At 39.8% G+C, this 12,811-nt stretch overlaps 1 protein-coding gene across 1 annotated transcript in view; it reads right to left on the bottom strand.

Moving 5' to 3' along the window:
* LOC114658168 (uncharacterized) overlaps window positions 1-12,811 on the bottom strand; it is a 52,985-nt gene that overhangs the window by 6,425 nt on the left and 33,749 nt on the right. The window contains exon 6 of the mRNA XM_028810252.2: window positions 3,231-3,367. Within this exon, the coding sequence (XP_028666085.1) occupies window positions 3,231-3,367 (137 nt within the window). The remainder of the gene's footprint in view (window positions 1-3,230; window positions 3,368-12,811) is intronic.

Here is a 12,811-nt window from a genome sequence, read left to right as displayed (position 1 = left end):
CTTAGATCTTTAAATGGAGGTCTGCTTATAATTCCAAAAGCAAGGCTTAAAATACTGTAAGTGGTGAGGCGGCCCTTTGCTTTTATGCACCTAAAATCTGGAATGATTCACCAATGGAAATTTGCCAGGTTAATACTGTGGAACATTTAAAAAAATGGTAAAAGTCCATTATTTTAATTTGCCTTTTTCATAGCTACATTTTAATTGTATTCCTAATAGATTGCATGGGTATAGAATTATCATGATCTTCAATGATCCACAATCTGCATTAATCTCTACTATTCTCTGAAGTCTATTCCAGTTCTTCTGTGGTGGCGATCTGTGCCACTACCACCAGATCAAGGCAATATGCAGCCACCTGTGGTGATGGAATGAAGGTGGGTGTCTCAGCTGTCCATGAGACCATCTTCATCAAATCTTATCATGTAAAATCTAAAATCAAAAAGGATTGATTTAAGAACACTTATCTTAGAATGCCCAGTGGGGGCCGTGTGGTCCTTTGGCCTAAGAACCCCTGCAGATGTTGTTTTTTTCTTCAGCCTAACTGGAGTTTTTTGTTTTTTCTGTCCTCCCGGCCTTCTGACCTTACCTTTTTCTATTACTTATTCTTTAATATTATTTCCTAATCTTAATTGTTTATTTCATGTAACTTTCTCTTTGAAGTCTTGTAAAGCACTTTACGCTACTACAGTAAAACCTTGGATTGCTTGGTCTGTGAGTGTTTTGCAAGACAAGCAAAAATGTTTAATAAATTTTAACTTGATAAACGAGCGAGGTCTTGCAATACAAGTAGTATGTATACGCTTTGTCTGCTGAGTGTTACTGAGCTGCTTGTTCTTCTCTCTCTCTCTCTCGCTGCGGGATTGTGGGTAATTCTCGGTCTCAGTCGGCGTGCCTCACTCATATAGTCAACATCCGTACGAGTGTATACTGTTTACTATAGCATTGTGACCACGTGTGTGTGTTGTAACGTGTGAGTCCCTGTCTTGCACCCCAAAACACGAAGCTGAGTCTCAGTACTTTAGCAAAACCAGCTTTATTCAGCTTGAAACAGGAACAGCACAGTTATTTATTGTAGTGGGATCTACCACTCTCCTATATACAGACACAGCAGTCAGGCAAGGTCATGGCCAGGTTAGTGGCCAAATAATACTGTGCCTTGCGCATTTATAATGTTTCTTGTATCACCCATCAATGGCAAGCACTTATAGCATGTCCGCAATCTTTTCGGATTCGCTTTTACGGAGAACTGCTACAGTGCTGGGAGCCTGCAGTTGCTTCGGGATGCTCTTCTGTGTGTTGTCCCATTGGGTGGAATCCCAAAAGAGTTTAGAAACCTTACAGTGCATAAAGCATTTTTATATTTTGTGTCCAAGTGTAGGGACTCTTCAGGCAAAAGCAACTGTCATTGGATAAGTTCCATGTTAAAGTTACAAAAAAAGAAGAAGATTCCAACAGATAGCAGGGATTCTGTTAGAGTCATCCTACACAATAACCCTCCTCTCTCTCTTCTCCCTCACACTAGCCATGATTCTTTTCAAAGGTAAATTGCAGGTTAATTTGTTTTATGTATTTTTACTTTATATTTTGTGTTAATCATTTTTATATTAATAGTTTTGGGCAGGTTAGGTGGATTGGCGATTCTAAATTGGCCCTAGTGTGTGCTTGGTGTGTGGGTGTGTTTGTGTGTGTCCTGCGGTGGGTTGGCACCCTGCCCGGGATTGGTTCCCTGCCTTGTGCCCTGTGTTGGCTGGGATTGGCTCCAGCAGACCCCCGTGACCCTGTGTTCGGATTCAGCAGGTTGGAAAATGGATGGATGGATGGATGGATGGATGGAATGAATCATCTGAGTTTCCATTATTTCTTATGGGGAAATTCTCTTTGATATATGAGTGTTTTGGATTACAACCATGTTTCCGGAACAAATTATGCTTGCAATCCAAGGTTCCACTGTACATTGTTTTGTATGAAAATATGCTATAGAAATAAATGTCTTTGTTGACCTTCATGTTCTGCCCATGAACATTATAGTGGAAACAAAACCATCTATTTTGTAGTGCTGTGCTCACAATAAAAGAAAATGTAGAGCATACAGTAGTAGGTCTGGAAGTCCATATTTTTGAAGTACCTCCAAACAAACCTCTCTGAGGATCATAAGTCTTTTTCAGGTCCTCAAAGAGATGAACACCACACCAAATATAAGCCTAAACATCTTGCACTGCCTCCTCTGAGGCATATTCATCAGGCATAGGAATTCTCACAGTTTTCTTTCCAACACAAAATTGTATCCCCATGTTGAAGTCACTGTTTTCTCAGTATGGCCAAGAACATCCAGGACAGTATCCCACCTACCTTTTCTAAGTCATCAACTGGTTTGCCAGAATCTCTTTGAGATCACCTGAAAGTCATTTACAAGAGTCTCACTGAGCTCTACTCATACATGCATATCCTGCCGTTAGATTTCTGTCAAATCTGGGGCCCTTCCAGTTATGAAGGACTTCCTTCAGCTTGATAGCTTATGTTAACATACTGGTGTCCACCAAGTGGTCTAGGGGTGCGGCCACAGCTTTTTGCAGCAGCTTACACTAGTAAGAACTTAAAGTCCATCTGGACCATATCTAACAGGAATTTTTCATTCTACTAAATGAATTCCAACTCTTTCTCTGCCAGAAAAATTGTGTTTCACATCCCAAGGGCTACTTTCCAATGCTAAGGTCTTGTAGAACTAGGCCCATCTCACTCTTACCAATGACCTAACTGATGAGAGACCTGAGCTTCACTGTTCATCTTGTGGGTGGTGAGCCCACTTGGTAGCTCTGTGAACCTTCTTTAAGTTAAGCCCAAAGGGTATTCTCCAGCAAAAGCAACTGCCAGACCTTCATCCAGGTGGGCTAAGTATCTCTGTTTTGTGCAAGAATCTATCTGTTCAATTTAGTTAGAACATTTATGAAGGTCAATTATAGATTGCTCTCTTTGTTTGACTCCACTCCTTAGAGCAACTCTAACAGGAATACATATCTCCAAACAACAAGGTCACAATCTTAGTAAGGTGCAGGAGGTGCAGATAAATCTAATTCTTAAGAAATTAGGTGAATAGGGCTTGACAGGCCTTGTTAGGCTGAAAAGCTCATTCTTGTCAAAGTTGTTGTAATATTCTAATGCTCTCATAGTGTCAAAGAGAGTTTGATTATTTCATTTGTGTGCTTAAGAGGGTGACATTGTCTACATACCAAAGTTTTAGGAAAGTGAAGATCAGAAATTCTGGGTTTCACATAACAGAAGAACCTCAATAGCAGAGGCAGTGCTAGCAGCAGTAGTAGTAGAAGTGCAGCCACTATCGAGAACACAATCTTCAGTGGACCTGGACCTGGAACAGAGAATTCAAGCAAATGTTCAGAAGTTTATAGATATATGTGAAAAGCATAAAGACTGAAAAGTGTCTTGTGAGCTTGTCATAGTATTGAGTAATAATTAAAGAAATCATTGTACAGTGGAACCTCGGTTCATGACCATAATTCGTTCCAAACCTCTGGTCGTAAACCGAATTGGTTGTGAACCGAAGCAATTTTCCCCCATAGGATTGTATATAAATACAATTAATCCGTTCCAGACCGTACAAACTGTATGTAAATATATTTTTTAAAATATTTTTAAGCACAAATAGAGTTAATGACACCATAGAATGCACAGTGCAATAGTAAACTAATGTAAAAACATTGAATAACACTGACAAACACCCATTCTCCCTGCTCAGCTGCACGTACAGGCTCGCTCTCAGCTGCACGCGCTCTCTCTTTCTCTCTCTAGCACGCGAGCCTGCCTGCTCTGTCTCTCTCTCTCTCTCTCTCTCTCTCATCAGCACACGAGCCTGCCTACTCTCTCTTTCTATCTCTTACATTGCAGCAGTTCAGCAGTTCACGTCTGACCGAGAACAATGCAACACGTGCGGAGATCATCAGCGCGCGCAAACCGAAAGGGAAACTGGCTTGTTCGTATACCGAGTGTGTGGTTGTGAACCGAGGCAAAAGTTTGGCGAACTTTTTGGTCATAAACCGAGTTGTACGTGTACCGAGGCGTTCGTGAACCGAGGTTCCACTATATATTCAAAAGACCTACATCAGAAGGGGCACCAATTCAGATTTACAGTATGCCAGGTTGTAGCTGGTGAGGTGGTTTCATGGATTCAAACAACCTTTGAAATAACTTTTGAAGAATGAAGCTAATAGGATATGTGTTGTAACCTCCAGAGGCTAATTCTTTCTTGTCATAATTTTCAATTTGCATGAAAAGAACATAAATCTGTATAAAATAAACAGTGTAAAGACATGCCTATTTTTCTCGGCAGGAGTTTGAATGCTTGCTCTCCACCATCCCTTACTACCCTTACAAGTTATATTTAAATCCCTCTCCAAAACGCAAATTTTGCCTACACTTGGGATGGAACTGCACTAGAATTTTGGATTTAATACCAGTGCAATTTCACAATATTTGATACCAATTCATTGCCACAGCTACTGTAAAACAGCAATCTGATCCCATGGCTTTTTAAAATTACCTCACCTTTATAACTCAAATGACCAGTATTGTGCCTTTCTCAAAGTAGAATATATAATATATACATACTAATAGTAACAGCAACTTTAAAATAGTGGTAGATCAATCAAGTAAATTCCCAACTACTGTTTAGGTAAACTGGAATTTAAGTTCATAAAGATAAAATTACATAAGTACATTGCAAGACTTGAATTTCATTTGTGATAGACATGGGGATTCCTCCAATGTAACAGCAAAATAAAGGATATAATTTTGGGGGATTTTCAACATAGGATTTATAAGGGAAGATATCGTCAAGGTCTGTATGATTTATCTTACCACATACATTTTATTCTCTGACATTTTCTTTCCTGCAACTGAAAGATGCTGCTTAAATTCAATACTAACAATTAAAATTTAAAAATTACTAATAATTCAGGATATTTTCTTTTAAACAAAATCTTTAAAGCTGTTTTTGTAACAAAGTGCTTTAAAAGTCTTGTTTGGCAGAGCATCCCTTTTTTAGTTTAGTAATATTTGCTATTGTAAGATTTATAATTGAATCATTAGATAATAAAAAAACTTAGTAAAGAATAATATAACAGATGAGTCAAATTGATTCAAATTTGAAATGTTATAAACCACTGGTGCTTCAATTGTCCAAATCTATCCCTTTTTTACGTTTATCCCAACCTCAAGGATTCCGAGGTGAAACCAGACTTATGAGTTACAGTATATATTAATCATTATTTAAGAATTCTTGTAAAAACAGCCTCTGTCATGTTGTTTTCATAGTATCTTACATGAGTGATCAGACTTTGTTATTGTCTAGCATGAGTACAAATCCAGAATTACGAAAATAATGGACTGATATTACTTGTAGTCAGTTAAGTGCAACTGAGAGAGTGGTGATCCATAGGCTAAGAATCTGTGCTGGTATCTGGAAAGTTGCCAGTTCAAATCATTTTATTGACAGAAGGGATCCCACTCCCTTGAGCAAGACCCTTAACCTGAAAATTACTACAGAGGTGCTATACAACAGCGGACCCTGTGCTCTGAATCCAAAAATGTCATGTAAAAATCATAGTTTCTTCTCAAGGATTAATAAAGTATATCAAATAAAAAAAATGTACATACATTGAGGTATCATCCAAATCTATGATCAGATATACTGTTCAGTATGTTTGCCTCGTTAGGTGTTATGTTCATAAACATCAGTTTTCTTTAAAGAAAAATTATTTAGTGTTGTTCTCTATCAGAGGTTTCATAAAATCTCAGATTCTTCACCAGCCCCTTGATTTGGCCGTAATTCCTTAATTATGATCGCTTCATGAATTCTTCCATCCAGGTTCCTTTTGGTCTTCCTTTTCCACTACTTTCATCCATGATTACCTCTAGAATCATCACCAGCAGTTTTTCTACTAACCCACTCGTTATATGTTCTGTGTCATCTTGCCTATTGCTAAGTCCTTTAAGAGATGTTTCACTCAATCCACTCTCCTTAAGACTTCTTCATTAGATATTTTCAGTATTTGTCACTGGCACCATTGCTCAAAGTGCTGCTCCTCTGTCCAAAGTCCAAGTTTCACTGCCATTGTATACAACCAGGAAAATGTAGCATTTAACTATTCTCTTTTATTACAAGTTCAAGTTTCCTTACTAAACCAAACAGCTGACACAAATTTAGTTCCTGTTTTTCCCACATTGCTGTAACTGCTTGTCTCTGTGATGCAGTATATGTTGTATTATTACAGATATGTGCTTAAAAATTTTAATTTATTTAAATTTAAATGTTAAATTTATTTTATTTAAAACGTTTACATTTTATTTTAGTATTAACAAATAAAGTAGCTCATTCCATTGCTAGTATATCCAGTTCAAACAGCCACTTCATTTGAAACTTGTTTCAATATTTATTTGCTACTACCATTATTAGCACTGCTAGTGATGCACTTTCCTCCCACATCTCACATAGGCACAGAACCTCTTTGTAGAAAGGGCTAAGTGACAGGGGTGAGGGATAGTGCTTCCATGCCCAACAGTTTAAGACTTGTGCGCCTGATTGCCAGTACTAGATTGAAAACAAGACAGCTTCTCTTTTATTGTAGTACTAGGATTTTTTTTTTTTTTGCTGTTGGAAGTTTGTTCTTGCTGTGGCTGCAGCTGTGGACATTAACATAGTAACAAAAAAGTACAAATAAAAAAGCAGCCAGACACATTCACTTCAGAACAGGTCGTCCACCTGAAGCTAAGCATATTTGGGTCAGGCCAGCACTTGGATGGGAAGTCTTTATGAATATGATCCCTGCTTGAATTCTGATATTTCTATGTCACTTTCTAATTCCAGTCTCCTTCAAAACTACTGTTGCCTTGTACAAGCAGTACAAAGGATACAGATACAGCCTCCATGAGTGCCATAGATCTGCCAATGTAAATATTTCTCTCTATTATAATAAAAAAAAAACTTTGAAGTCCCGCAAGACTACTTGCATATCACGCCCTACTTACAAACAATTTCTCAGAGACACTTTAACGTCCCACAAGACAAGGAAGTGAGACAAAAGGACAGCTGCTGTACAGGCTTTTAAATGATGACGCGCAGTGCAACATGCAGATCACACAGCATGGCACAAGCAGCAGCTGGCTTAAAGGACATAACTCATTCACTACAGCTTTATTACTGGCAAATATCAAGAAATAAAAAATGAATGAAATGAAACAATCTCTTTAAATTGTATATCCAGTTAACCAAACCTGGGGCAATGGTGGGCGAAGCGAGCATGGGGTAGAGCCTCCTAGTATGACACTATTATAAAGCAAGTGTAGATGGGATTTAATAGTAAATGGGTATTTTCATTGCCAAATTTAAAATGTAAAACCCAACAAACAGAGAATCACAGAAGCAGTTGTTCATAGCTGTAAACAATAAATGTTTTTATAAACCAATTTTAAAAACACAAACAAGAGAAACCTACTCAGAATTCTTACTTAGTTAGGAGTATTACCAAATATGGAGTATAGCTGCAATTAAACTATTAGGATTTCATGATGATAAAATACACAAACCAAATTAAATTTTAATTAAGGCACATTTTTTAATATTTATTGATTTTATTAAAATCAAATAATATTCCAAACAAATAACTCAAGTTTTACAAAAAAAAAGTTCAAAACAAATCGACCCCCACCCCTGAGAAAGAGAGCTAGGCAGTGTAAAACTTTAAGCTAGTAAAAATAAGTAAATAGATAAGTTAATAAATGAATAAAGATAAATGGAGTAAAAGAGGGGAGAGAACCTGCTTCCTCAATTTAAATGTTTATTCTAAAATGTTATTGTTTAGATCCTGCCAGGTTTTGAAAAATATTTTGTACAGATCTTCTAAGTGCGAATTTGATTTTTTCCAGTTTCAAATAGTATATAACACATTTTCCCAGTTATGGCAAAGTTTTACAAAAAAATAAACTCTAAAGAACGTTTAAGTGTGGATGTGGTTAAGGAGCAATTGTGAACAGTTGGCTGGTCATGCACACCTTGGACTCCAGAACACAGCTACTCAAAAGCAGATTTTGTATTGACTGCACAGGTGGCAGACAGCTTTTTTTAAAGTAGGACAGAATAAGGGGACAGAGCATAGTAGTAATAATGTGCAAAGGACAAAACATTAAACAAAGGCCACGATATGAGACAATATCGTAAATCGAGAGACATTGCAAAGAGAGTCAAAAATCAGAATATTTCACAAAGCCTAAGCCAAAACAGAAGATGTAAATAAAAATCGAAGAGAAAACAATTTGTGAGAGAGCCTTAAGATGGATGACACAAAAAACATTCCAAAACAAAAACAGATTGTACCAAAAAAATCCTTGACCTCTAAACAACCCAAACGCTACTTTTTTATTTTTGGAGGCCAAGAAAAAGGCTGTAAAAATAAAATTAAAATAAAAAACAAGGTCCAGATTATAATGACAAATATCTTCCAAAAAGTGTCTTTAATAGGACCAATCCTGTCCACTATAGACTCTTTTGTCACTTATAAACTGCCTTTATCACATCATTCTCCAGGTAACATCTTGTCACCACTACTCTCCAAACTCCAAACTCACCTGGTTGGGGCACACAAGCCTCCTTTAGTGTCTGCCTTGGCTTTGATCCCAACGCACCAGGAGCATAATCTGTAAACACTTCTGGGTTAGTCTGTGACATAATGACTACCTCACAGCAGCCTTGGAGATCTCCAGCAGGGCTGCCTGTCTGAACTAATTCCTAGGGAGCATGTTTCCAGATTAGGGCAGCCAGACAGAGGCGCTACCATCACATTGCTATTATCAACGTATCTCCTCTATGATTCCATTATTTGGAAAAATACCAGGAAAAGTAATAGCAATCCACCTAGATTGGTCACCATGAACTCCATGCCCCTCTTACAGTACATTACAAATAATACAGTATAGTAAAGTAATGGTAGTAGTATATTATATAGCATACTTGTTGTGGCACTTGCCACTGCTTTACCGCCAAGTTGTTTTCCTGCCAATGGAAAAATTATCCCTGATCCTGGGAGCCTTGGAATCATGGAATCATCAGATGGAAAGATATAGATAGATAGATAGATAGAGAGAGAGAGAGAGAGAGAGAGAGAGAGAGAGGGGGGGGGGGGAGAGAGAGAGAGAGAGATAGATAGATAGATAGATAGATAGATAGATAGATAGATAGATAGATAGATAGATAGATAGATAGATAGATAGATAGATAGATACTTTATTAATCCCAAGGGGAAATTCACATCAGATCGGATAGCCTTGCACAGATTCAACATGGAGTAGCCAGGAGTGGGTGGGTGGCCAGTTGACCGAGTTCTCCATGATTGTGACTTTGTTTAAAACCTTTTCTTATCAACTGTCCAATTAATTAATGGACAGATACGTCTGGGCTATATTTATATTAATCAATTTCAACCTGTTTTGTAAACAGTTTAAACAATTGTGTTTATTTATGTGTACTCATTATACAATTAGCAATTTTGAAAGTGTTTTTGCATTTTACCAGAAAACCCGTTGTAGCACTTTGTGCCTGCACTTAGTGAAGAAAACTTTACAAAAATAAACTGAATTAAATTTAATTGAACTACTGGACAAATAAATCTAAAAATTTAGAATAAATATCAAATCTAAAACAGCTCAGTGGAGCAAAGTTTAGAGAGAGAGAAAGAGTAGGAATAGGAGGCCTAGAGGACTTATAACTTCAATGGTAACAACAGTGAAAACAAGAGCATCTATCAAAAAACGGTAATTGAAATGCCAAAAATACAGTTAAAGCAGACTATTGTTGAAAATACAAGTGTCAATCCTAAAAGCTATTTTAGCAACATTGAAAATTAACATTTTTTCTGGAAACTATAGGGAATATTAATTAAATTACAGGGAAATTACAAGGACAGATATACTTCCTGCATTAAAGAGGCTAAAATTAGCTTGGAACAAATCAAAGAGTTTTTACCCAAGAGTGCAAAAGGAAGCTACACTAATAGGATATTGAATTATGTAAAGCATTGTGTTAAGTTCAAGGCAAGGGAGATCAATCTCAGATCATACAACTAACTACCACCATCCCAGTTGCTAACATGGAGCTACCCGGGTTTAGCACAGTTAGAGCAGAGAGATGCAAGTACCTGTGGGAAGCACAAAGGAGGAGGACTCGCTCTCTATGTTAATACACGGTGGTGTAACTCTGGACATGTTAACGTCAAAGTCTCCACTTGCTGCAGGGACATCGAACTGTTGGCCGTAAGCTTGCGTTCCTATTACTTGCCCAGACAGTTTGGACACGTCATTGTTGTTATTGTTTACATCCCTCCTCGGGCGGACGTGGAGACAGCGAGTGACATCATCCATTCTGCTGTTGCTAAGTTACAAACGCAGCACCCTGAGGCGCTTGTGCTAATCGATGGAGATTTTAACCATGTGACGCTGAACAAAACATTGCCTGCTTTCTCTCAGTATGTGGACTGTAACACCTGGGGAAATAAGACTATTGACTTACTGTATGCAAACGTTAAAGACGCATACAGCGCCACCCTGCTGCCTGCGCTTGGGAAAGCAAATCATAACCTGGTTCTGCTTCAGCCTCACTACAAACCAAGAGTGAGGGTCCTACCTACAACCACACGCTCATTCAGGAAGTGGTCCCCTGAGGCAGAGAAGGCTCTGAGAGAATGCTTTGGAACTACAGACTGGGATATCCTGCAGGGATCACATAGTGAGAACATTGAGGAAGTTGTTGACTGCACTACTGACTACAACAACTTCTGTATGGACATTGTAGTTCCAGTAAGAACTGTACGCTGCTATGCTAACAACAAGCCATGGATTACAAGTGACATCAAGGGCCTTTTGAACCAGAAGAAAAGGGCTTTTAAAGGCGGTGATCAGCATGAGCTCAAGTGCGTGCAGAAGGAACTCCGAGTCTAGCTCAGGGCGGTGAAGGAGCAGTACAGGAGAAAGCTGGAGCAGAAGTTGCAGAATAACAGCATGAAGGAAGTGTGGGATGGGATGAAGATCATCACTGGCTACAGCTCGAAGCGGGGTGCCACCATCGAGAGAGACGTGACGAGAGCAAACCAAATTAACAACTTTTTTTAACAGGTTTGACCACCCTATCCCACTCTCACCTTGGAGTACTACATCCTCCACCCATCCTTCTGCTGATACCAGCATAGGAGAGAGTTTCCCCCCACCCACAATTACAACAGCGCATGTGAGCAGAGAGCTGAGGAGACCTCGTGCCAGCAAAGCAGTGGGTCCAGATGGAGTATCGCCACGATTGCTGAAGATCTGTGCAACGGAGCTGGGGAGTCCTCTACAGCACATCTTCAACCTGAGCCTGGAACAAGGGAGAGTCCGAGGCTTTGGAAAACATCTTGCATCACCCCAGTCCCAAAGGTATCATGTCCTAGTGAGCTGAATGACTTCCGGCCTGTTGCTCTGACATCACATGTGATGAAGACCATGGAGAGGCTGCTGCTTCACCACCTGAGGCCACAGGTTCAACACGCCCTCGACCCTCTGCAGTTCGCATATCAGGAGAAGGTGGGAGCGGAGGATGCCATTATCTATATGCTACACCGATCCCTCTCCCACTTGGACAGAGGCAGTGGTGCTGTAAGAATTATGTTTCTAGACTTCTCTAGTGCCTTCAACACAATCCAACCTCTGCTCCTTAGGGACAAGCTGACAGAGATGGGAGTAGATTCATACCTGGTGGCATGGATCGTGGACTATCTTAAAGACAGACCTCAGTATGTGCGTCTCGGGAACTGCACGTCTGACATTGTGGTCAGCAACACAGGAGCACCACAGGGGACTGTACTTTCTCCGGTCCTGTTCAGCCTATATACATCGGATTTCCAATACAACTCGTAGTTGTGCCACGTGCAAAAGTTCGCTGACGACACTGCTATCGTGGGCTGCATCAGGAGTGGGCAGGAGGAGGAGTATAGGGACCTATTCAAGGACTTTGTTAAATGGTGCGACTCAAACCACCTACACCTGAACACCAACAAAACCAAGGAGCTGGTGGTGGATTTTAGGAGGCCCAGACCCCTCATGGACCCCGTGATCATCAGAGGTGACTGTGTGCATATGGTGCAGACCTATAAATACCTGGGAGTGCAGCTGGATGATAAATTAGACTGGACTGCCAATACTGATGCTCTGTGTAAGAAAGGACAGAGCCAGTTATACTTCCTTAGAAGGCTGGTGTCCTTCAACATCTGCAATAAGATGCTGCAGATGTTCTATCAGACGGTTGTGGCGAGCGCCCTCTTCTACGCGGTGGTGTGCTGGGGAGGCAGCATTAAGAAGAAGGACGCCTCACGCATGGACAAACTGGTGAGGAAGGCAGGCTCTATTGTTGGCATGGAGCTGGACAGTTTGACATCTGTGGCAGAGCGACGGGCGCTCAGCAAGCTCCTATCAATTATGGAGAATCCACTGCATCCACTAAACAGTGTCATCTCCAGACAGAAGAGCAGCTTCAGCGACAGACTGCTGTCACTCTCCTGCTCCACTGACAGACTGAGAAGATCGTTCCTCCCCCAAACTATGCGACTCTTCAATTCCACCCGGTTGGGGGGGGGGGGGGGGGGGGGTAACGTTAACATTATTCAAAGTTATTGTCTGTTTTTACCTGCATTTTTATTACTCTTTAATTTAATATTGTTTTTTGTATCAGTATGCTGCTGCTGGAGTATGTGAATTTCCCCTTGGGATTAATAAAGTA

The sequence above is a fragment of the Erpetoichthys calabaricus genome, chromosome 9 (genome assembly GCF_900747795.2).
Source record: "Erpetoichthys calabaricus chromosome 9, fErpCal1.3, whole genome shotgun sequence".
In the NCBI taxonomy this organism is placed as follows: domain Eukaryota; kingdom Metazoa; phylum Chordata; class Cladistia; order Polypteriformes; family Polypteridae; genus Erpetoichthys; species Erpetoichthys calabaricus.
The sequence above is the reverse complement of the archived record's forward strand: the minus strand, read 5'-3'. Positions and strand labels throughout refer to the sequence as shown.